At 36.3% G+C, this 27,475-nt stretch overlaps 1 protein-coding gene across 1 annotated transcript in view; it reads left to right on the top strand.

Moving 5' to 3' along the window:
• DPYD (dihydropyrimidine dehydrogenase) overlaps positions 1–27,475 on the top strand; it is a 1,462,963-nt gene that overhangs the window by 1,161,117 nt on the left and 274,371 nt on the right. The window contains exon 19 of the mRNA XM_006882430.1: positions 6,705–6,847. Coding sequence (XP_006882492.1) covers positions 6,705–6,847 — 143 coding nt within the window. The remainder of the gene's footprint in view (positions 1–6,704; positions 6,848–27,475) is intronic.

Genomic DNA, 27,475 nt, shown 5'->3' with positions numbered 1-27,475 from the left:
AAACAAGTTTTTGGAGGCTGTAAATGACAGGATAGATGACTGGCCATCTTTATCCCATGGAGCTGCTGGTGGAGTCTAACCACCACAGAGGTGCTGCCTTTGGGTTATCTGCAAGACTCCCTATGATAACACCTCCAGACTCTCTCTGAATCTTAGGGAGGGTAGTAAGTATATTAATGTCTTTATTTGATATTTTCACCATCCTTTGAGATTTTGGAGCCCAAGTAATCATACTGATGTTATGAAACTGGTAAATGAGAGCTATTAGAAAATAAGAAAATGAACGAGAGATGTGTGGTTTCCCCAAGGTATCAAGAGATAAAATGTTTCATCATTATAGACAACATGGTTTTGTCTTCAAAAACAAAGTAAGTTTCATTGCATCACTAAACACATAGAAAGCAACGACATAAAAGGCTCTTTCAAAGTTAGCATTGCAAGTTCTGCTACCTCTGAAATAAATTGTTATCCTGGAGTGGTGCAGAGTGTAATAGCAAACACTCTAACAGTTTTAATTATATGTTACGTCTTTATAGATATGTGAATTGCTAAAACTATAGCTATATATACAAATATACATATATATAGTTTGATAACTTCAATATTACTTAAAACTCTGAAGTCATAGTACAAAGAGTTTTGCACTACTATCCAAAATCATTAACAACATAGAGCCCAGTTGGCCTAGTAGACAGAGTGATGCTACCAAGCCAAAGGTGGGTGATTTTAATCTGCAGCCCTTAGGCCTGGTTTTAATTGTTTTTGGTCAAACATTCTTCTAAGTGGCATAGCACTGGTCTGTCCATTTGCTGTACAGAGGTAATTAATTTGTGGTTGCTGTGATGCTGAATACTGTGGCACTGATGTGTCAAATGTGATAATGATTACCCATGGTGGACAGTGTTTGGTGAAGCTCCCCGATTAAAACAAGCTTGGAAGCAGGAGTGGCATCCACTTCTGAAATAACTTGCCTCTGGAAACCCTATAAACTTTGAGAAACAATGCAAGTTATACAAGTGTTCTGGTCTTTCATTAATAGGGTCGCTATGAGTCGTCTACAACTTGACGGCACTTAACAACAACAAAACAACAACCACCCAAAAGTGAGACATCTGTAGCAGTTGGAACCCACTTGCTACTCCTCTGGAGAAAGATGGGATATCTCTTCTCTGCAATTTATAGCTTTCAGAAACCCTCTAGAGGGTCAGCTATGAATCTCTTCTGACTCAGAACTGAGAGGTTTTGTTGGGTTTCAGTTTTTCTTTCAATAATAGAATGAAGTTGTTATTGTAATTTTTATTACTTGATAGATAACAAAACTGAAGTACAATGAGAAAGAAATTTTTGTGAAATGTGACCTCAGTATCTGACTGATGTTGTGGCTAATTCACCCTAACCTTGACATTCTTTGTAGAATTCATGTTAACAGTATCTACATTTATAAAATATTTTGTGTTCAAACTGAAATTTTATTTCCAAGTAGAAACTCAGTATAGAATGAATAATCAAATACATATTATTTATCTTGAAATAGCATCTTCATTGTAGTTATCCACCCTAGGTGAGAAACAAAAATAGTTTTTAAATGATGTAGATTCAGGCAGTTTTGTTTTATTTTTTTAAGCAAAAAAGTTATTTAGCTTTTAAATATTCTTTGGCTAGATGGTGGATGAGTAAGTGAGGACTTGAGTATAGGATATGTTGACATGGATATCATACATAATACATGATTCACATAATACAGAATATGCCTATAAATACAGAATACATTTTCTAAAGATACTGCTATTGAGAATTTCACTTAAAATGATAATTGATAGTATTATTTTCTTTTAAAAAAGGTATCATCAGAATCCAAATAATTAATGAATTAATTTACATAAAAATACCAAGATTATTAAAGTTTTTTCTAATAAATTAATCACTCCAAAAGTACTTGAAGTTTTATAAGAGTTATGACTTCAATATATTGATTTCTATTTTAAGATTATATGGAAAAACTATGTTATTTGAAGAATATAAATACTAGTGTAGCTCAGTCTAGACTACTAACTTTTCCACCAGAATCACTCTATTATCAATGACAATTCTTGGAAGGAATGTAACTCCAAGGTCTATCTCATTTTCTGCTAGTTATATTTGATGTTTTAACCTGAAAGTTTTCTTTCAAACCTTCAGGACTCAGAATAATTTGATAGTCATTGAAGAATGTCACCCATTGAAAGTTCAATGACTTCATGTGACCGATTTTCTCAGGAGTTTCATCTGGCCGACCCCTGTAGATAAGGCGTAATTTAAATTGTGTATGAACTACTACTAGCTCATTTATGCTTCTAGGTTTCAATCAATTTCTTGAAATTTCAATTAAATTTACTTATTTCATTAAAAATGGAATGCATATTCATAGTCCTTAAATCTCTTCAAGTGAATCTTTCAAGTTGACTAAAACAATAGAGGTGCTATGAGGGCAGCAGAATCTGACCTCCAGAAATTCTACAATGGAGAGCAGTCCCCATCTACAACAACAGAAGGAATCTAATTCCTGTGAGGTCAGATGTACTCCTACACTCCTCACATGTATTCATTTAACATTAACCATCCCTTCTAGGCTGTTGTTGCTCTATTACTCAGTCGGCTTTATCTGTTACAAAGGCCACACAGAACTCACAGTCAATACAATTAGGAGGTTTATCAGGGAAGTCAGAAGTTACAATTCAGACTGAAAACAGTCAGGATAGAATTTCTCAGTTAGGATATCTTCTCAGGCAGGCTCATAGACTCCCTGGCCTTCTCTTTTGCAGTTCTGGGCCAGTAACACAGCGCTTTTAGTCAATTATGTTGTCTTTCCCCAAGTCGTCCAGTAAGGCCTGGGCAAAAACCTTTGGCTACTTGAGTGGTATCATGGAGTAGCAGCTCCTGTTCAGTTTTGTGTCATGTCTGTGTCTGGTTCTCTACCACTTCTACTGCTGCTGCCACTGCTACCACTGTTACTGCTGCTCTAGTTTCTGTGTGTCTTGCACAGGAATCTCTGGCCCACAACAACACACCGCAATTGTGCAATTCTTTCTTGATAGTAATAAGTTTTTGTTTTCTGCATCAGAACTTGTTTAACTTAAGCATAATGGAATGGCAAAGCTGATCAGTCTGCTCTTCAGCAAACTCTTTACGCTATTTTCAGAGAACGCTAGTGACCTACTGGGTAAGGAGTTATTCTGTCAACTCAAAGTCATGTGGTTCAAATTCACCAGCAACTCCTCAGAAAGATGTGCAGTCTCCTCTCATGCAACTTAAAACCTCTGCAATCCTACTGGAGGGTCAGCTCTGAATCAGTTCAACTTGATAGTATACAACAGCTACACCGTACCTTATTTACATGCCCTCACCCAAAGGAAGCTGTTTACCTCTTTTACAGTGTTAACACAGTTATATACCTCCATGTGATAAGAAAGTCAGTGTCAAAGGCTCGGAAACCATATAGAACAATATACAGCTCCCTACAGATTGTTGTTGTATTTAAGTGCTGGAGTAATAGAAATACCATAAGGGAGTGGCCTTAACAAACAAAAATTAATTTTCTCAAAATTAAGGAGACAAGAAATAAAAAGTGGAAACATTGGTTATTAGAGAAGGCTCACTTTCTGTCAGTTCTAGGAGCAGAGCTTTGTCTCTTACAGTCTTTGGTCCTCAGCACTTTGGCAGTCTTCATGTTACATCTATCTTGTCCACTTGTCTTTGTATTTGTGTGGCCTACTAACAAGGAACTGTGCTGCAATCCCAAAGGGACACCGTTCAAATCTCACTATCTGCTCTGCTGGAGAAGGATGGGCAGTCTCCTCCCATGTAATTAAGTGACTCTGAAAACCCACCAGAGGGTCTCAGCTATGGGTTGGTTCTGACTAGACAATACACAAGAACAACAACATATCTCAGAAATATTCAAGATCAGGGGAGCTCTGGTGGCCTAGTGGTAAGGAGCTGCAACTACAATCCCAGAGGCACACGGTTCGAATCCACCAGATGCTCTGCCGGGGAAGGAGGACAAGCTCTTCCTGTACCAGTCAGATCTGATTTGACGGTACACTCACACAAAAATAACAAAATAAAAATAAAAATAAAGAAATATTCAAGATCAATTCTATATTGGCATGGCCTCATAAACAAAACAAAGGAAACTCTATTCAGAAATGGAATTACAGTCACACACATAAGGGGTTATATTTGAGATCATATTTTGGGGGGGACAGATATAATTCAATTCATAATACATGTCTATAATTCATAATACATGTCTATAATTCATAATACATGTAATATAATTTATAATACATGTCAATAGACCAAAATAATTTATCATTGTAGTAGTGACTTTTTATTATTATTTTACTATGACTCTGAAAGTCTATGTATTTGAATGATACAATTAGGCAAGGTTTTGTTTTATCATACATTTTAGTGTGTGCTTATGGACAGGACAGTGACTAATAAGGAAAACAACTAAAAAATATTCCTTTTTATTTAAACATATTATTTTGTTCCATCTCCATAATTTTAAAAGTAAAATGTAATCTTTTTATAAGAAATTATTTTGTGATGGATGAAAGTAATTTTGAAAATCTATTTCCCCGTAAACTAGCTCGAAACAAATGCATGACATTTTTAATTGTATCAGTTGCATTCTTAGAAACATCAAATATAATTCAGAGTGCAAAAACAAACAAACAAAAAAACTCCACATAACCAACATATCTGAATTTACCATCCACCAGTAACAAAATTATCAATTTCTTTCTTTGAATCATATTCTTTGGAAAGTATAATTACTCTTAATTTTATTTTAAAGATACAGTTATTAGTTTGAAATATTTTCATGTTCATTAGGTAGGTTTTAAAAGCTTTAGAAAAGGCAGAAAAACATGAAAAAGAAAATGTCTTATTGACCTAATTGAACATCTTCAAATGCCACCGAGAATTTGCTGATGTTTTTTAACACCTGTGTAATAATGTTGCCCTTTAAATGTAACTGGTTAAATTTTCAAAGCTGTGTTCTGGGATTTTGCCATTTGATGTCCATTAATATCAATTGGAATCTGCGGCCAAATCCCTCTGTACCACTTTGAAATTTTACCCCTTAGTGTTAATGATAGTCGTCTAACTGTGGTTAGAAATAAATTATTAATAGGCTTAGCTTAAATTTCCTTTACTCTCTTGGGTCAACTTCTTAAGTGGGGGAGAGGGGTACTCCCAATGCTTTTTTTAATAGTTCAAAGGAACATGTATGTAAAGAAGTTTTTTAGTATGTATTGAGCATGTCAGTTTTATTATACAGAGATAACGATCTAACTAAAGGAATATTTATCATACAGATTTCTTTAAGAATGTTTTTTAGTCTCATTTAGATTTCTTTTTAGTGTAGCTAAAGATATGTTTAATAAATGTGTATGGACATGTATGTATGGATATGTAAGTATGTTCCTTATGTTCACCTTCTGCATGGTTAAAACAAAGACTTAAGATGTGATTGATACATAGGAATGGAATAATGTTGATGCTGAGTTACTAATTTGCCTTAACTCAAGACCTTGTTACATAAATGCCAGTTACAGAATACAAAAGAGTCAAGTATTGAATATTCTCTACTTAAAAGCACTAATATTCAATGTAGCTTTTTCTAGGTTGAAGGAAAACCATTCCCAAAACACAGTACCATAAAATTGATTATGACTAATTGGGTGAAGCTCCATTAAGTTCCCAAGGCTGAAAACATTAGAAGATATTCGCAGTCGTGTTTCAATGGAGCGGCTGGTCAAGTCAAACCCATGACGTTCTGGTTAAAGTATCAGTATATATAAATGCAACCTCATAAACAAATAGATATGGAAAGAATAAAGATTCATTGGCTTATACATAGCTTTGTTAAACCTGCTTAGAACTTTTTAATTTATGAAAGATTACAGCAGACTCACTAAGTCACTAGCAAACTGTGGGAAAGACATGGTAAAAAGCAATGTGGAGTCTTAATTTCATCATCAGCTTGCTTGTTTTAACAATATAAATATTCATACCAGCTGCTTTATTCTTGTGGGAACACAACAGTTATATGTCTATTTATGCATGTTATATAGTGTTTTTTATTCTTCAAAATGTCCTGATCCTTAATCTTTTTTAAACAGATGCTTAAATGTTCTATACAATATTCTTACACATTATTGCATGTCAAAATGTAAATGCATGTATTTTATATAAGAATTTCAAAGTTGCTACTACACCCACTAGCATAACACATCTGCAAGCAATGACATCAGAGTTTTTTAAATAAATAGGTATTCACTTACAAATTACTGTGCTCTGAAATACAAGAACATTTATATTTTATATAACTATACATTTTTAATTGGGGATTCTGGTGACTTAGTGCGTAAGAGTTGCACTGCCAACCCAAAGGCACACAGTTCAAATCCATCAGCTGCTCTGCAGTAGAAAGATGGGCAGTCTCCTCTTATGAAATTCACTGGGTCTGAAAACCTGCTGAAGGGTCAGCCATGAGTCATTCTGACTCAAAGTATACAGCAACATACATTTTAAATAACTATAAAAATAGAAATTTGACTTTGTCTAGTACAAAACTGTATCACAGGATACTAAGTATAAGACAGTATATCCAAGTAATCAGCATTCTAACAGTTGATCGTTCTTACCTTTTATAGGGACTGCTATCAGACCCATTGCTTTGAGAGCTGTCACCTCCATTGCTCGTGCCTTGCCTGGATTTCCCATTTTAGCCACTGGTGGAATCGACTCAGCTGAGAGTGGTCTCCAGTTTCTTCACAGTGGGGCTTCAGTCCTCCAGGTAGTACTTGTGTTTGCCCAACCTTATAAAAATCTGTGACTTAAAATACATGTCAATTATGTGACAACAAATACATTATTTTCATTTTCTTGTTGTGTACCGTAGAATCAGCTCTGGCTGATATGGGATCAAGTTATTAAACAGCATCCTGCAAATGACTTAATATGGCATAATAAGTAACAAATTGGACAACTAATTGAAAGTTTGTCAGTTTGAATTCTCCAGCCTCTCTGTTGGGGAACGATATGCAGTCTCTTCCTGTAAAGATTTACAGCTTCATAAACCCAATGGAGAGTTGCCAAAAATGAGAACCAACTAAGAAGCAGTGAGTTTATCTTTTGGTTAGTTTTGTAATTACTAAATTTTACATAACATGCTCACTTGATCCTTACCATACTCTTCAGCCCAAACTTGGTAGAGATTTTAGAATAAACATTTCTTTGAGGTATATCAGATGCAGAAATTTAATGGTTTCACTTAGTTCACTGATTAAATTTTTAATACATCTATATATATCAACTAATCTACCTCTCAGGTAATCATCTTTTAATATTACTTGTAAAAAGAGCAAGGGCTATGTGGGGACATCAATATTTGACCTTTATGAACTTCACAAAGCAGAACTGTCCCTGTCAACAGCATCAACAACACAAAAACAATTCCCAAGAGGTCTGACTTGTTCCCTAGAAAGCCACATCTCTTTCTACTCATCTAAACACTAATCTTACTGGTTTGCTGGGTCCAAAAATCTAATTTGTTAGCTCATAGACTACACAGAACCATATTGGAAAAGTCAAAAGGTTATAATGCAGGTTAATAGCAGGATACAGTCAGGATAGCTTCTGAAATGTGCTCATAAATGCCTCAATCTTGAGCCTCATGACTTTAAGCTACTGTTACAATGTTTTCAGTCTTCCAATATCTGCTCCCCACGCCCCCTCCATTTGTCCAACAAAGTTGGACAAAGACCCTTGGCTTACCTCTTGTTCTGTCCATGGTGGGTAGCAGTCCCAAGGTCATCTTTGTCTCATGTTGGTTCTCTGGTTCCCTGCTTTGACCATGGCTGCTGTTGTCATAGGTCTGGATGTAAGAATGTGTAATCCCAAAGGACTTTTTACATTCTCTTGATTCTTCTTTTCTGGCACAGGAATAGCTTCTAATTCTGCTGTTAGATCTGCTCAATTTAATGACAAGACTGGCCAATCCATTGTGGATTGGTGAGACTAACCAATCTGCCTTGGATATTGGTGAGTCTAGCCAATACCTGTGTGGATAGGCTGACGGACTCATTTGCATATTCCCACCCATCCACATGACAAAATTTAATAGCTGGAAAACCTATTTTGAACACTAAACTTTATACAGTAAGGTACTACTCAGAAGCACTGGATTGAATTTATGGGTATCTTAAAGCAGAACTTTGAATATCACATTTTCTGGGAACGAAGGGGTGTGGAGGTATCTGTGTTACAATTTGACTACTAGAGTATACATCTTCTTATGAAATAAATAGTATGTAGCAAAATTCTAATGGAGCTGATTTATCTATAAAACCAACCTAAGAAGATTCTGAAAGATGGTGAAAGACAGACCAGCCACGTGGCAAATGAACCATAAGCCAGCGATTTTCCTGGATTTTCTTTTTTGCTTCACGTATCTCAGACAAGGCCAGATAATCCAGTAGCCCAGAAGCACCAATAAGTGCTAACTATAGAAACCTACTCTGTCTACTCAAAAGAAAACCAGAAAAGTGGCAGTTTTTTCAGATAATAACCTATTCAAACAACAGAAAAACAGAGCAATGTAAACAAAGAAACAAAACAAAAAACTGTGACTGCAAATCTATCTATACAAGATAAAGTCAAACACTGATCTTAAACATCCACCCACCCTCTGTTATCTTTATAGCAGAAAAGATTGAGACAACACTGGTGGAATAAGGCAAATGTATTTACCTGATAACAGAAAGGTCAGTGGTTCAAGTCTACCAGTTCTTTATGGAAGAAAGATAGTCTCCTGATATAAAAATTTATTGCCTCATAAACCTTATGAGAAATGACTAGCAGCCAGAATTGAGTTGAGAATATTAGATTTAGGGGTTGGTACTCCCCCCCCTTTCTGATCGCTATTAACAAGCTCCAAACCTTCATCTTCTTCAGCATACATAGGGAGTGTTGACTTCCACTTTCATGCTCCAATAATAAGGTACCTTCCTCCTTTTACCATGATGAAATCAGAAGAAGTCTAATTAAAAGTGAGGACTCTCACTAGCATTAAGTAGCAATGATGTTCTCTCCCCCAACCTAGTGTTACCACTGAAAGTTAACTAGGGAGTAAAAACAATGTACAAATCTCTTATCAATCAGGAAGGTACCAGTGAGTTTCTCTTAAGGGGCTGGAATACAAACCCTAACTTAAAACAGCTCTCAAACGTCAAGGAGAAAAGGAAACTTAGCTTCCACCACTGATTGGCAAGAACAAGTCCCTTTCTCCTGCGGATAAATCATCTAACACAAAGCTTCTATTGTTTCTTAAGATAATACCCAAGGTATGCGGGTTCTATTGAAAATTCCTCATCAAAACCAGGAATGTCCCAAAATGTGCAAGGAAAGACAATCAGTAGATGCAACACCTAGCTAACAGAGATATTTAGAATCAACAGGGATTTTAAAGCAACCATCATAAAATTATTTTGACAAATAATTGCAAATATAGTTTAAATAAGTAAAAAAAGTCTTAACTAACAAAAACAAGGTAAAAAAAAAACAACTGTAGCTATTAGGACTAAAAAAATAGAATATCTTGTTAAGAAAAAAAAATCTCATTACAACTTTACTTTCTGGCCACAGCAGTAGAACAGAGATGACAGAGAAAAGAATCAATGAACTGGAAGATAGAACAATAGAAATTACCCACTCTGAACAACTGAGAAGGTAAAGTGGACAAAGAATTGACAGAACCTCGGGGACCTCTGGGTCTATAGATCTAATGTCATGTCATCAAAGTCCTGTAAAGAGAGGAGAAAGAAGTCAGACCTGAAAAAAAGACATAGAAAAGCCTTTTCAAATCTTGCAAAAGACACACACCTAAATGATTCAAGAAGGTGAGCAAATCCCATACAGAATAAACCCAAAGAAATGTGTGGCAAAATGCAGCATAGTTACATTTCTGAAAGCTAGGAAAAAAGAAAATATTTGAAAACAGCAAGACAACACAACACCTTGCCTACAGGGAAGAAAGAAGATAATTTTTTTTTTTTACCAGAAGACGTGGAATCCCAAAGAAATAAGACCATACATTTCTTCAAATGTTAAAGAAAAGAACAGTCAACCTAAAAGGTTTGTCCAGTAAAAATATCTTCAAGAATGAAGGGGAAATCAAAAGATTCTCAGCTGAAGAAAAATTGAGATAATTTCCTCCTGAAAAAGAATGACTTCAAAAAAATTCATTAAGAAGACAAGATAAAAGAACTGACGTTGGAACAACAAGAAGGGAACAACAGACAGCTTTTTCATAGAAAATAATTATATCTAGGTTTTAATATGACCTGAATTTATTTGCATGAAAGCATTCTAATATAGAGACCAGACAATCTAAATGCCTAAGTGGGTTTCTGGTCATAGCCACCTATACCATTGTATTTAATTCTCAAAAGCTATGTGTGATAAAATAGTTATATACTTCTTTTAGATATTCAGTGAAGGCTTAGAGGGTAAAGGTGACAGGCACAGTCAAAATGACATGACTAGAGCTGTAATCAGAGCTAAGACCTAGGGTTTCACAGCCACAAAGCCACAATAGTCTTCTGACTAGTGACATTGTCTAGACCACACAGAGCCTGTAAAATAAGAATATTAATATAAGTACAAGGCAGGTTTAATCTTTTACTCCAAGTTTGCTTGTTCAGATTTATTCCTTAGTGTCAAGATTCGAAGAGTAAATTAAACAGAAAAGTAAATTAATCTGATTATACTTTGAGTGCAGATCTTGTCTCAGTAAACAAATAATGTTGTTGTTGTGTGTTCTTGATTTGGAACAGATCCGTATCTCACCCTCCAGTGAGTTTTCAGAGGCATTAATTCACTGGAAATGAGATTGCCTGTCCTTTTCCAATGAAGCAGCTGGTGGGTTCAAACTGCATAACTATGCATTGGCAGCTCACTTTCTTACCATTAAGCCACAAGAGCTCCCTAGGGGAATCATGTTGTTGTTGTCTTTATTGTAACTCATAGCAACCCCATGTACAACAGCTCTGAAACATGTTCAATCATGAGCCAATTTCATTGTCTCTGATACACCTACCCCATTACCTCAGTCACTGAGTCAATCCATCTTCCAGGATCTTCTTCTCTTGTACTGTCCCTTCACCCTTCCAAGAATGTTGTCCTTCTCCAAGGACTGGTCCCTCCTGGCAACACATCCAAAGAATGGAAATAGAGTGTCAAAATTCTAGCCTCCAAGGAACAACGTGTTTTCAATCTATCCAGGACAGACTTGTTGGTTCTCTTAGCAATCCATGATATATTCAATACTATTCTCCAGGACCACAATTCAAAGACATTGATTCTTCTTCTGTCATCCTTAGTCATTGTCCAGCTCTCTTATGCATAGCAAGTAATTGCAAAGGTCATGGCCTGGATTAGGTGTACCTTAATCTCTAGACTGACATCATTGCTCTTCAGTAATCTGGAGCGTTCCCTGACAGCAGATTTTCCCAATACAATTAATCTTTTGATTTCCTGGCTGCTGGTACCAAGAGTATTAATTGTCGATCCAAACAAGGTGAAGCTCTTAACTATCTCAATCTCTTCTCCACTTATGATGCTGCCAAAGGCCCAATGGTGAGAATCTTTGTTTTCTTGATGTTGAGCTTCAATCCATGTTGAAGCCTGCAGTCCTTGACATTCTACAGCACATGCCTCAGGTCCTCCTCAGTTTCAACAAGCAGGGTTGTGTTATCTGCATAACACAGATTGTTGATGAGTTTTCCTCCAATCCTGATGCTACATTCCTCCTCATAAAGTCCAGCCTCCCAGATGATCTGTTCCATATATATATATTTAAATAGGATGCATCCTTGGCATACACTTTTAATAAATGCTATTGATATATGCCGTCAAGTTGGAACCAACCCAGAGCTGACCCTCCTGTGAATTTTCAAAGCTATAAATCACATAGAAAGACATTGCCCATCTTCCTCTGATGGAACATCTGTCGTATTTAAATTGTATGCCTTTGGTTTGACAGCATAAATCTTTACCACTAAGCCACAGGTCTCCCTCAGAGTCTTTTAAATGATGGTGTTGATGAAGAATATGGAGTCTACCATAGATTGCCAAAAGAACAAGCAAATCTATCTTTTAAGGAGTCAAACAAAAGTGGTCTTTGGAAGCAAAAATTATAAGACTTTGTCTCAAATAATAAGAGGACATAATCAGGAGGAGCCAATTCCTAGAAAAGAACAACATACTTGGAAAAACTAAGTCAGTAAAAGGGAAGACACTCAGTGAAATGAATTTACATAATATCCGCAGCACTCGGCTTGGAAACACAGGGACTGTGGAGATAGGAAAGATTGGAAATGTCTTATTCTGTTGTGAGGTCACTGTGAATTGGAGCTGATTTGATGGCATCTGACAACAACAAATACCTCACTAGAGCTGAAAAAAAATATATAATGAAATAATTCCTTAATTTACAGCTTGTTCTTCAGCTTCATGGACCTAGAAGCAGAGACTAAGGCAATTTTAAGAAAATGGAGTCTATTACACTATGTGCATAAATTCTACTAGTGCTTGTAACAGCAAGATGCAGTGGAACAGATCTGAGGAGAAAGTTTCTTCATATCTTTCATTGGCTTTAGAGTTCTCCCTTGCAGGAAATGTGTAGGTTTTCCCATTTTTGCTCTCTACATGACTGACTTGATTTTTCTGCTTCCTGAAAATTACCTGCCTACCACATGGTCCTCAAGGCCCTTAGACTCACATCATGCTGTGGCCTTTCGGCTCCAACTTTTACATGAATACCTTACTAGCTTTATGTTTGTTGGCTCAGATTTCCAAGAGAAGACATCTGTTCAACCCAATTTCTCTTTTCCGGCCAGGACCATAAACCATTGGTCACACCATAGATTTATTGTTTGGTATGTAGCAAACACACACTAAATATTTACTGAGTACATTTGTTAAGTGGATGTGCTTGAATTGTAATTTTTTTTACCAGATCGTAATGAGGGAATGAGGTGAGTTCACATGGTACAAAAAGTGGTTGGCAAAGGACTGCCTGGAGACTTCACCTAGGATACAATATTGGTTCTCAAACTACTTTTGTTAAAAGTATTAAGCTATGCACTTAGGCTTTTGCTAGGAGAAAATTACAGATCATTTATTACTCCTACAATTAGCTAGAGCCAGACTTTTGTTCAGCCAGAAAATATTTTTCAGCCAATTTTAACTGAAATATACACTAAACTCAGTATTAAGGTATACTTAAGACAGATTTGAATCGAAAACTACTTGAATTTATGATTTTGGATTGGTATTTGAATGGGGTGGAGAATGTATAATATTTGCATCTCTATTCCATTGTAACTGAATTTCACCCTGCTCCAATCCCTAATCATGGGTTAATCTAACCTTTCATTTCCTACACTCGGGGCTGCTGAATATTATTACCAAATTCAAGTACTCAGCCAATTGGATTTACTCCATATTCACAGTTTAACCTCAGCTGTGACTTGGTTGCTACCCAGCATCTCTTTTATTTATCTTTGTTTTATTTACAACCAAATTTCCTTTAGCAACTAACTCAAGTATTTTATGCATACTTCAAACTTCTAAAGCTCTTCATCATCACATGTATTTCCATGATCCCATATATTCATAAGATTTTTATTGCCCAACTCATTGCTGTTCTCTGATTCTATCATATTTTCCTTAAAAATAGAATTAGAATACCACCAAGTCTACCTTTTTAGTTAGTTGCATTCAAAGTGAAATACATCCTGACAAAATTCATTATGCACACGACATGTGGTCAGAATGCATTAAATATCAGGCTGATGTTGGACTTGGCACATTGGAGTGCAGAAAGAAAAAAATTATCACTAAAAAGTGCTTGACCTCAGCCATGATATTTTCAATTGCTTCATATTTATGCAATAGCCAGACAATGAAAAAGAAGACCTAGAAGGAGTTGATGCATTTGAATTACAATGTAGGCTAAAAATATTGAATGTATGATTACCTGCCAGAAGAAATAACAAATTTATTTTGGAAAAATTACAGCAAGAATTCTCCTTGGAGGTAAGTATTTTCTCACCTACTTTGGAAACATAATCAGATGGTGCTAATATCTGGAAAACAATGTTGTGGTTGTTGTTGCTGTTCTGTGATGTTGAGTCACCTGCAACTCATAGCAATCTTATGTACAATAGCTCTGAAGCCTGCCCTGTCCTGAGCCAGCACTGACTCAGATACATCTAGCACCATTGCCCTAGTTACTGAATCAGTCCATCTCATCAGGAGTTTTCCTCTCCAGTGCTGTCCCTTCACCTTTCCAAGCATGATGTCCTTCTCCAAGGACTTGTCCCTCCTGGCCACATGCCCAAAGTAAGTGAGACAGGACTTCATATTTCTAGCCTCTAAGGAGAAACTTGGTTTCACCATCTCCAAAACAGATCTATTTGTTTTCTTGGAGGTCCATGGTGTGTTCAAGACTCTTCTCCAGCACCACAACTCAAAAACATCTATTCTTCTTCTATCATTCTTAGTCATTATCCAGCTCTCTAATGCATAGTAAGTAATTGTGAAGACCATGTACTGGATCAGGCACACCTTAGTCTCTAGACTGACATCATTGCTCTCAGTACTCTGGAAAGGTCCCTGACAGCAGATTTACCTAATGCAATTCACCTTCTGATTTCCTGCTTGCTAGTGCCAAAAGTGTTGATGGTGGAGCTGAGCAAGTTATAACTGTTAACAGCCTCGGTCTTTTCTCCATCCATCATGGTGCTACCAATTGGCCCAGTGGTGAGAATCTTTGTCTTCTTGATGTTGAATTTCAATCCACACTGAAGACTAGAGTTCTTGACCTTCTACAACAAGTGCTGCAGGTCCTCTTCAGTTACAGGAATCATGGTTGTGTTATCTGCATAACATAGGTTGTTAATGATTCTCCTATTCCTCCTCATAAAGCCCAGCCTCCTGAACAATTTGTTCTGCATAGAGATTGAAAAGGTATGGAGACAGGACATCCTTGATGCACTCCCTTCATGATTTTTGAATCATGCCGTGTTTCCCTGCTCTGTTCTGAGGACTGCTTCCTGGTCCAAATATAGGTTTTGCATAAGCACAATCAAGTGTTCTGGGATTCTCATCAAGGTTAACCATACTTTATTGTGATCTACAAAGTCAAATGCCTTTGCATAGTCAATGAAACACAGATAGATAGCCCTCTGGTACTCTTTGCTTTCTGCCAAGATCCATCTGACATTGGCAATAATATCTCTTGTGCTATTATAAAGGTAAAAAGTCAGCATAAAAGAGAAAGACCTTCTAAGATGGACTGAGAAAATTACTATCTCAATAGGTTCGAATATAATATTGTAAGGCTGGTCCAAGAACAAGTAAATCACAATTTTTAAAAAATAGAAAAAAAAAAGAACAAGTAACCTTTTGTTTTAGGATATGTAGTGATGCTATGAGTTGAATACAACTCAGACACCCAGCAACAGCTGTCTCTTTCTATCATCTCTATCTATTATCTATCTATCTATCTATCTATCTATCTATCTATCTATCTATCTATCTACATATCTAGTTATCTACGTGTGTGTTTGCATATGTATATATGTATGTATTCCTCACTTAATAACCACTAGTGGATTTGAACCACTAAAGAGGTATGGTTGTTGGATTAGCAGTGCACCTGCCAATAGACTAGGCCACCAAAGCTCTTTCTTATTATCATTGTCATGTAGTTAGTGTTGACCTAAAGTAAACTTTCACCAGTTTCTGAGTCTATAAATCTTTGTGGAGAAGACTGCTCATCTTCCTCCCCGAGGGTTAGTAGTAGTGTATTTGGACAAATGGCCTTTTGATTAACAATCCAACATGCTATGGATTATAGCAGTAGAACTCTTTAAGTGAGATATAGATATATCTATATCTTACAGATTATATACATATATATCTGTTTCTATATCTATATATGAGATGATATATAGAGTAGATTAGATAGATTATAGATAGATAGATAGATAAGATAGATGAATAGATCAGTAGATCGATCAATCTACCTATCAGGGTTGCCATAGGTCAGCACTGACTCCATGACTATGACAATGGGAAGAGCTTTGTTGGCCTAGTCTATTGTAAGTTGCACTGCTAACTCAAAGACCATGCTTCTTTAGAGGTTAATATCCACCAGTGGATATGCAGAAGAATGAAAGATGGATAATCTCTTTCCAGACAATGAGAAATTCAGTGAAGTTATGACTTGGCTCTGACACAACAGCTTTGAGTTTAGTTGTTTTGAGTTATTTTATAACAAATGTGATGGGAAAAAGAGGAGGGAAAAACAGACTTTAGAGGTCATGTTTGGAAGAAACGGGTGTGCAGCAGAAATATAATGATATTCAAAGTGAATTGAAATGAGCTGAGTCTCTGCTTTGATGGCTTCAGTGAGGTGACACCTTCTAGCCCTGTCACAGAAAACCCCTGAGTCTCTGTGACTCACTAAGTTCTTGAAGGCAGACAAGGCTCCAGGGTCATTAATTCAGAACTGGCAGGTGTGAGCAGTGAGGCAGCTCATTCATGGGCGTTCCCGCCCAGCACAAGAAGTTAAGAGGTACTTAAGACGAGGGCCTTCCAGTTACACAGCATGACTTTATGCATCTTTATCACGTCAAGCCTCCTACTCCAGAGAGAAAAAGTTTGTAACTGGACTCAACACAAACTGTGCCAGTAATCTCAATTGTTAGTATTTCTATATTCGTATTTAATAGATAATCATTTTTAAAAGATGAGTAGATAAATTATCTGAAAACAAAAAAAAGTAGCAAAATCTCCATTTCTGCATGAGAACTTGGTCTTTTGGAAGCTAACCATGTGGATGGATAAGTGAGTATATAATAACAGTCTTGAATAACTTCTAATCATATGAAAGAACTTGAAGGTAAACTTACTGGAGGAGTAAGAATTTATATTTAAAAGAAAAATTAAGTGCTAGGACTTTAGAAAAAATACTGATTTCTCAATAATGCAAAGACAAAAAGATTCCAACTAGCTGAGTGAATCTGATGAACTGTTGTTCATTATTAATAACTAGGCTGCTCCAGTCCGTGGTCTTCTCAATTACTGGCTATGCGTCAGAGAGCTGGATAATGACTAAGGATGATAGAAGAAGAATCGGTGTCTTTGAGTTGTGGGGCTCGAGGAGAGTCTTAAACATACCATGGACTGCCAAGAAAACAAATAGGTCTATCTTGGAGAGGGTGAAACCAAGTTTCATCTTAGAGGCAAGGATTTTGAAATTCTGTCTCTCATATTTTGGTTAAGCGACTAGGAGGAACCAATCCTTAGAGAAGGACATAATGTTCAGAAGGGTAAAAGGGCAGTGGAGGAGAGGAAGACTCCAGATGAGATGAATTGATACAGTATCTAAGGCAATAGGTATAGATGTATCAGAGTCAAAGAGACTGGCTTAGGACAGGCAGGCTTCAGAGCTATTGTATATACAGTCACCATGAGTCGCAGGCAACTAGACAGCACATAACAACAACAGCAACTTCAAATTAGTGGGGCGGCAGGATAAAAGATCAATGTATACGAATTTTATGAACTTTTTAAGTAGACCAGTATAATATAAAATTTTTGAAAAACCCATCAATATCCAAAAGTCAGTGGGATTCCTCTACATTAACAAAGAGAACTCAGAGAAGGAAACCAAGAAAGCAATACCATTTATAATAGCCAACCATAAATTGAGATATCTGAAGATGTGTCTAACTAGAGACACAAAAGACCTGTACAAAGAAAACTACAGAATACTTCTGTGAGAAATAATAAAAGGCCTAAGTAAATGGGAAAACATCCCCTCTTCATGGATAGGAAGACTCAACGTAGTGAAAATGATAATTCTACCAAAATTAATCTACATGTTCAGTGCAATACCAACACAGATACTGAATTCATTTTTCAAGGAGATCGAAATGGAAAAGTTAAGTTTCTTTGAAGAGTAAAGAGACTCTGAATAAGCAAAGCACTTCTGAAAAAGAAAAATTAAGTGGGAAGCATAGTACTCCCTCATCTCAATATCTACCACATAGCAGCAAAGGAACTGGTACAGTGAAAAGCACACTGACCAATGTAACAGAACTGAGAACCCAGAAATGGACTTATCTATCTATGATCGACTGGTATTTGACAAGGAAATAAAATCTATTAAGAGGGAATTAACAACCTCTTCAACAAATTTTCCTGGCAAAACTAGGCTGCTACCTTGCAGAAAGGTCAAACAAGATCCATTTCTCACACCATACACAAAATCAACTCAAGATGGATCAGAGGCCTGGAAGTAAAGCCACAAACAATAAAGTTCATAAGTAACAAACTGAGCCCAAGCTTAGAAGGCCTAGTCTATGGTCTAAAGAGGCTGACAAATACTGTCAGAAATGTACACTCTAAAGAGGATAAAATTGATGAATGGGACCTTCTAAAGTTTAAATCCCTGTGCTCATCAAAAACTTTTCCCAATAGAATGAAAAGAAAACCCATCAAGGGTCAACTCCAGTTTAAAAAGAAAAAAGAAAAAGAAATCAACAAAAGAATACATGTGGCCAATCCATTGCCAAAAATCTCTTAAGGTGTCAAAAAATTATAATATTTTTAAATGTTAACCGGAGGAGGGGGAGGAAGGAAAATATGCAACAATGAATGAATGGAAATTTAACTTTTCTGTAAACTTTTGTTAAAATTACAATAAAATAAAGTTAAGAAAAAGAAAACCTATCAACTAGGAAAAAACATTTGGCAACACATTCTCAGACAAGGGTCTCATAAAAAAAGTTTTCATAATACTCCTATACTTCCAGAAGAAAAATATGACAACCCAATTACAATACAAAAGACATAGATTTTTCAAAGAGGAAGACATACTTTTTTTTAAAATTTTTAAAAAGTTTTTTTATTATTATTCATTTTAATGAAAATTTACAGAGACTGGATTTCCATTCATTCCTTGTTGCAAGAGGAAGATATTTCCATAGCCAACAGCACATGAAGAAATACTCAAAATCACTGGCACTGTGAAAGATGGAAATCAAAACCACAATGAAATACCATCTCACCCTAGTAGCAGTGGCAAAGTTTATCAGGAGAGCAAGCAGTAATTTTGGAGAGGATGCAGAGAGATAGGGAAACTCATATATATTTTTTTATTATCATTAAACACTTTACAAATTTACGTATCATCCTGGCAGCAGGGGCCATACTAATGTTCTCTGTATCGTTCTAATTTTAGTATACATGCAGCTAGTGAGCATTCTCATACGCATTTGATGGGATTGTAAAATGGTACAACCACTCTAGAAGGCAATTTGTCATTTCTTGTAAAAACTGAACATAGAAACTCTATATGACCCAGGTATTCTACTGCTAGGAATATAACTTGAGGAAATCAGAATTGAGACACAAATGGAGATTTGTACAGCAATGTGCATAGTAACCTATCTCACCATCACGAGAACATGGAAATAGCACGAATGTCCAACCACAACCAAATAGATTGAGAAATTGTGATACATTCACATAATGGCATACTAACGCAGCACACAGGAGCAACCATTTCAAAAAATACTACATAATTTGAAAAAGACTGGAGAGAATTATGCTGAGTAAACTAACTAAGTCTTATAAGGGCAAATACTGTATAAGGCCATTATTGTAAAAATTGAAGAATAACTAATAATATATGTGGTCAGATTCAAGGGGGAAGGTGTGAGAGCAAATGAGTGAGGATGGGTAGGGGCAAAATCACAGGGCTACAAAATTTGAGGGATGAATTAAGGTGGTACAGGAAATGGCAAAGATCTGAGGGGACCAGAAAAGACAGGGTAGTGTGGCCATAATCCAATGGTGATGAATTTTTTTAAAACATAACGAGTGGGATGATTGTATGAAACACAATGTGAATGAAGAATAGTATGAAACACAAATGTATATAAACTCTGGGAAGCAAACCAGAATAAAATAAAAAATTTTTAAAAATAACTAGACTTCCCATAATAATTTATTCATTCATGAATATTTATTTGGTGCAGACTACGTATATGAAAAGTTGACAGAAATATGTGACTTCATAGGGTTATATTCTAATATAGGGGAGATATAGCAAAGTAAGATTAAATATATCTGATATATAAGATGAGCAATGCTATGCAAAGAAATATATCTTCAGCAAAAACTATATATTCATAAAAAGGTAGGATTTATATAAAAATGAGAAATAGTGAAACCAGGAAATTTCTAATTGAAGAAAATATAGGTAATTGTTCATTACAAATCAGGTAAGATGTGCATCAAAGTTTATCCTTTCTCCTTATCAGTTTAATCTGTATGCTGAACAAATCATTTGCAAAGCTAGACTGCATGAAAAACAAAGTGGTGTTAGAATTAAGGGAAAACTTATCAACAACTTGTGTTAATGAGGATGATACAGCCATGCTGCAGGAAGTGAAAATAAAAAACAACATAACACAACAAACCTTAAAGCATTTACTAAAGAAGATCCATGATAACAACTTTCAATATGCATTATATCTTAACATAAAGAAAACAAAAAACTTGACCACTGGACCAATAGGCAACATCATGAAAGATGAAGAAAAGATTGTAGTTATCAAGAATTGCATCTTACTTTGACCATTACCCATGGCAACAGCAGTCATGAAATCAAAACATTTACTGCATTGGGAAACTCTGCTGTCAAGAGGCTCTCCAACGTGCTAAAAAACAAGCATATCATGTAAAGGCTAAGGTGCATCTGATCCAAACCATGATATTTTCAACTGCGTCCTTTGCATCTGAAAGCTGGACAATGAATAGGGAGGACCAGAAAGAATTCATGCCTCTGAATTTCGGTGTTTGTGAAGAATATTGAATTTACCCTGGCCTGCCAAAAGAACAAGCAATTCTTTGGAAGTGCCACCAAAGTGCTCCGTAGAGTCTAAGAGAGTTAAACTTCAGCTCACATACTTTAATCGTGTTCACAGGACGGGCTAGGCTTTGGAAAAAGGCGTCATCCTGAGAAAAGTGAAGGATCAGCTCAGGGAAAGACAGAAAGAAAGACCTTTAACAAGATTGGCACAGTAACTGTAACAATGGGCTCAAGGATAGGGTTACTATGAGTCATAGTTGACTCAAGGTCACTTAACAGCACAAATTTAAATTTTAACTGAAATATAAAAGCCATAAAATGTCTTATCTCATAAAATATACTTTATAAACAAAATGTCTCTTGATTTTTCAGGTTGCATTTTATTGGGAAAGGTTCACTAAAGTGGATTTTTTTTAATTATTTTTACAGTCCATGGTATCTATAATATTCTTGGTCAGTGTTAAAATTCAAAGGCATCGATGCTTCTTTGAGCCTCCTTATTTATTGTCCAACATTCTCTTGTATAGGAAGCAATTGAAAATACTACAGTTTGGTTCACCTTAAACATTTAGTGATATCCTTTGTCTTTAGTGCTTTAAAGAATCTAGCTAGGGAATAATTCAGGTCCTCCAGATAATTTTCTTACTATAACTCTGGGATGAAAAATGCCTCATATCACTGAACTAGATGCAGCATTCTGGATAAGGAATAAGGTTCAAAATCTTTGTGGGTTTATTTTCCTGGGTAATTTCTCACATGATTTTCTAAATCACCCAAAATGACTCCTATTTAAGCATGAGTGCCATTGATGTTCGTATTTTTTTAATTTTATTTCGCACTCTTTGATCAGTTGTAATATGTACATTATAGCTGAGGCATGTCTACCTTCCTTATGAAATAATTCTCCCAAACTCTTGAAAACATAAAATATTTAAAGATGTGACAAAAAGGATAATCTGAACACAAGACATTTCCTTCTGATTGCCAATGTAGATCTAATGAGTTATTAATTAAGAGATTCAATGACTTATTACTAAAATAGGTAAAAATAGATAATTTTAATTTTCCCCTCCTTTACACCTATTTTAAATGAGGCCTTTAATAAAATAACATTGGCTTTTACAATTTTACTTGTTAATACCAGACTTCAATTTTCTAATGAGTTATACCCTTCCTTTGATTTAAGTACTAGTCTATAATTTCTATTAATAAAAACTATTCAATAATTTTATTGTAACCCAAATGCATACTGCTTCAGTTGCTTTTAGTGATAGGTTTCATCACAAAATGTTCACCCTCCTCTATTTTATATAGGTAGAGAATATAAGTGTTATAGTACTCTTTTTTCCCTGAATGACTGTAGGCTTCGATAATTTAATTTAATGATATTGCCATTACAATTCAATCTCCTAGGCTTTGATTCAGGACATTGAAATTATAGGAAGCCATCAGTTCATTCATGTACAATTGTGACCTGTGCCTTCGTAGAGATTGTGTGGATGGGTTTTTTTATTCCATTTCTTTTGTATGGGTTTGTCACTGAAGTTAATAGAAAATCCTGAAAGGCAGCTGAAAGAGAACATAGTGGGCTTCTGTGGTGGAGAGTCACGGTCACATGACGGCCACTCAGTGGACTGATAACCAAATCAATTTTTAACAATAATCAAAGCTGCTGTGATGGAGCTAGTTCAAGCTAAATGGAATTTTAAAATGTGATCCAATGTGTTATTTTATTAAGACCAGAGAAAAGGAAGTAACCGAAGCATCACAATGACACTGTTTCCACATGAGTGAAGATGGGTTGCTGACATTATCTCTTGCCCATAATGGAGAGACCCTGGTGCTTCCACTTTATTGACAGGTGTCTTTAAGTGATAAAAATTTTGCATCTACATCCTAAATTCGTGTTAGGTAGGTGGAGAAATATTTATGCAGTGACTTTTTTGTTCTTCTGTCATCATTCACTGCAAAGCCAGAGCATAATACACAAAGTAAATAAATTGATATAATTTGGAGTGAATGCAATAGCATCAAAACTGTTCCATCTGACTAGTTATTTTATTATCCATACCCAACTTCATCTTTTTCCAGCTTTCTTAAGTGTTCATTTACATTTCTAAAAAGAATATGCAATTATGTATCTTTAAAAAGTAAAGCCCCATATTCTTAGAATAATATATAAGAAAAATATGCTCAATATTCATTTGATGAAGCTCTTAATTACTGTGTCAACTATTACATTATTTTAAATTGCTTTAATGGAAGGTTATTTTCAAGAGGTTTTAATTTTTGAAAAGCATCTTGATTCCAGTGCAGCAAATGTTGTTTATAAGCAAATAGAAGAAAGTGAATGGGAACCTGCTAGGCCTTTGAATGATTGCACACTCTTCACTTGATAGAAGGATTAACTTTCAGTTTGAAAGGAAATTAATTGAAATTAAATCTATGTTTTGTGGAAGACAAATCGGCTATCAGACAAAACAACAGCTTCCGACAGTGTCTATTTTATGTTAAAAAATTTTCTGAGTTAGTTAAGTTTGCAGATATAGCTACATGAAATTTCTAACTTTATGTAATCTTTCATGGCTAATTTCCCTTTCTTTACCATAACCACAATCCTTTAGGTTATCTGTCCCTTTTTGCATTGTGTGTTGAAGAAAATGCAACCAGAGTGCAGCTTGATGACAATGATGGTAAAACTTAGTCTCACATATTCTGGATGTATTGTTAGGAGAGGCTAGCCCTATCACAGGAAAACCATCAAAGGAATGAGTTGAAGCAGAGACTCTAACAATGGGCTCAAGCATGTAGAAGATTGTGAAGATGGCAGAGGATACAAAAAAGATCAAATCTATTGTTCATAGGGTCACTGTGAGTCATAGTCCACTCAGTAACACCTAACAACAACAACAACTTATACATAATCAATTAACACTTAATCATCATTGTCAAAGATTTTTCATATGCTGAACAAATGTCTAAACTTCTTTTTATTCTTCATGTTAACAAAACATTTGTAAATACCACTATCATTCAGATACATGCACCCAAAACCAGAGCCAAGGAAGAGGATATGGAAGATTTTTACCAACTTTTACAATCTGAGAATGATCGAACATGCAATCAAGATGCACTGATAATAATGGGTAACTGGAATGCAAAAGTTGGGAACAGAGAAGAAGATTCAGTAGTTGGAAAACATGGACTCGGTGACAAAAATGGAGCTGGAGAGAGAATGATTGAATTTTGCACAATCAATGATTTATTCATAGCAAATGTGGTTTTGAAGAGACATAAACGCAGGTTATATACATGGATTTCACCAGATGGTATGCATAGGAATCAGATCGATTACATCTGCGAAAAGAACCACTGGAGAAGCTCAATATCAACTGTGAAAAGTAGGCCAGGAGCTGATTGTGGAACAGACCAACAATTACTCATATGCAAGTTCAAGCTGAATTTGAGGAAAATTAAACCAAATCCATGGGAACCAAAATATGACTTTGAGTCTATCCCACCTGAATTTCAGAACCATCTCAGGAACAGGTTTGAGGCCTTGAACACTAATGAGCAAAGACCAGATGAGTTGTGGGAGGATATCAAGGGTGTCATCCAGGAAGAGTGCAAACGGTCATTGCAAAGACAGAAGAGAAAGAAAAGACCAAAATGGATGTCAGAAGAGACTCTGAAAATTACACTGGAGCGCAGAGAAGCCAAAGCACAAGGAAGAGGTCAAGATACTAAAGAGTTGAATAGAAGATTTTAAAAGGCAGCACGAGATGACAAAGTAATCTATTAGAATGAAATGTGCAAGGAGTTAGAGTCAGAAAATCAAAAGGACAATATTCGCTCAGCATTTCTTAAGCTCAAGAAACTGAAGAACAAGCTCAAACCTCGAGTTACTATAATCAAGGATGCTTTTGGCAGAATATTAAATGATCCAGGAAGTATTTAAAAAAAATCGGAAGACTATACTGCACCACGATATGGAAAGGAATTGGCAGACACAGAAGAATTTCATGAAACAACATATGGGTAAGAGCCTACGGTGAAGAAAGTAGAAGTTCAGGCTGCTTTGAAGGAAATGGAAAAAAATAAGGCCTAAGGAATAGATGGTTTACCAGCTGACATATTTCAGTTAAGAGATGCTGCCCTGGATGTGCTCAACAAGTTGTGCCAAGAAACCTGGAGAACAACCACTTGGCCAACTGACTGGAAGAGATCTATATTTGTTCCCATTCCAAAGAAGGGTGACCCAACAGAGTGTGGAATCTATAGTACAATCTCATTGATTTCACATGCAAGCAAGATTCTGCTGAAGATTATCCAAAAACAACTGGAACAGCAAGCACATCAGCAGAGAACTTTCAGAAGTCCAGGCTGGGTTTAGAAGGGGTTGTGGTACTAGGTGGTAACTGATGTTAGATGGCTCTTAGCTGAAAGCAGGGAAAACCAGAGGAATGTCTATCTGTGTTTCCTTGATTATGCAAAGGCATTTGACTGTGTGGATCATAACAAACTGTGGCTGACTCTGAGAAGAATGGGAATCCCAGAACACTTGATCGTGCTAATGAGAAACCTATACTTGGACCAGGAGGCAGTCGTCAGAATAGAGCAAGGGAACACTGAATGGTTCAAAATTGGGAAGAGCGTATGCCAGGGATGCGTCTTATCTCCATACCTTTTCAATCTGTATGCAGAACAGATTATCTGGGAGGCTGGAGTCTATGAGGAGATATGTGGGGTCAAGACTGGTGGACGATCTATCAACAATCTGCGTTATGCAGATGACACAACCCTGCTTGCTGAAACTGAGGAGGACCTGAAGCACCTGCTGCAGAGGGTCAAGGACTGCAGCATCCAATATGGATTCCAATATGGATTGAGGCTTAATGTCAAGAAGACAAAGATTCTCACCATTGGGCCAATTGGCAGCATCAGAATGGAGGTGAAGAGATTGAGATTGTTCACAACATTAGTTTGCTTGGCTCCACAGTCAACACTCTTGGCAGCAGTAGCCAGGAAATTAAAATGGGTATTGTGATGGGAAAGTCTGCTGTTACGGACCTTTCCAAAGTACTGAAGAGCAATGGTGTCTCTCTGGAGGCTAAGGTGCATGTGATACAGGCCATGGTCTTTTTAATCATTTGTTATGCATCAGAGAGTTGGACAATGACTAAGGATGGTGGAAGGAGAATTGATTCCTTTGAGCTGTGGTGCTGGAGAAGAGTATTGAGAGTACCATGCATTCTAGGAAAACAAACAGATTCATCCTGGAAAGGGTTAAACCGGGTGGCTCCTTGGAGGCAAGGATTCTGAGGCTCCATCTAACATACTTTGGACATGTAAGGAGAGACCAGTCCTTGGAAAAGGACATCATGCTTGGGAGGGTGGAGAGACAGGGCAGGAGAGGAAGGCCCTCTATGAGGTGGATTCATTCAGTGACTAGGGTAATCAGGATGGGAGTGTCAGAGACAGTGTGGTTGGCACAGGACAGAGCGGAGTTTATGGCTGTTGTACATAGGGTTGCTATGAGTCGCAAGTGACTCGACAGCACATAACAACAACATACTCTTAATTCACATATTTTTAAGCCTACTTTCTTTGTTACATCCTTATAAATCTAACTAATCAATGTTAATATGTGGTTTTCATTTTAATCATTATATCTCTCCCCATTTTTTTAAAGACAAAAGTCAGATATTCAGAAAACTTTAAGACAAAAATAAAAAACAAATATTCATATTCATATATAAGTTACAATAGAACTCTAGTTGGTTTCCAATGACTCTAACAATAGAGCTCCACAGGTTTTCAATGGCTGTAACAGTAGATCACCAGGTCTTTCTTTCATAAAACTATTAAGTTGATTCAAAGCACCAACAATTTTAATTGGTAGGTGAATCCAAACTAGTTGTTACACCCAAGGACCTTAATTTTCTTCCCTGTTTGTTGAGCACATTTGTAAATGTCTTATTATCACAGTCATTTAAGCTTAGGAAATATGTGAATATAATTTTTCCACCCTTTGATTATGATCTAGAATATATCAAAAGTTGACTTAAAGAAAACAAGAAGAGCAGGAAGGACGATCCCTTGGACTGTTGAATGCTAAGAGCTCGGAATCAATAAGTATATCTGAGTTGTAATATCTGCTGTGTATAAATGAGTGATATTTCTTACTAGTAATGTTGTTGTTGTTCTTATGTGCCATTAAGTCACCTGCGCCTCATAACAACCCTATGTACAATAGCCCTAAACCCTGCTCTATCCTTTGCCAATTTCATTGCCTCCGACACACATTCCCCCATTACCTGAGTCTCTGAATCAATGCACCTCATAGAGGGTCTTCCTCTTCTGTGCTGTCCCTTCACCTTCTAAGCATTTTGTCCTTCTCCAAGGACTGCTCTCTCTTTACAACATGTCCAAAATATGTTAGATGGAGCCTCAGAATCCTCGCCTTCAAGG

Source organism: Elephantulus edwardii, unplaced genomic scaffold (genome assembly GCF_000299155.1).
Source record: "Elephantulus edwardii isolate Elephantulus edwardi_28Jun2011 unplaced genomic scaffold, EleEdw1.0 scaffold00020, whole genome shotgun sequence".
Classification (NCBI taxonomy): Eukaryota; Metazoa; Chordata; class Mammalia; order Macroscelidea; family Macroscelididae; genus Elephantulus; species Elephantulus edwardii.
Note: the sequence above shows the minus strand (reverse complement) of the source record. Positions and strands in the feature narration are given on the sequence as shown.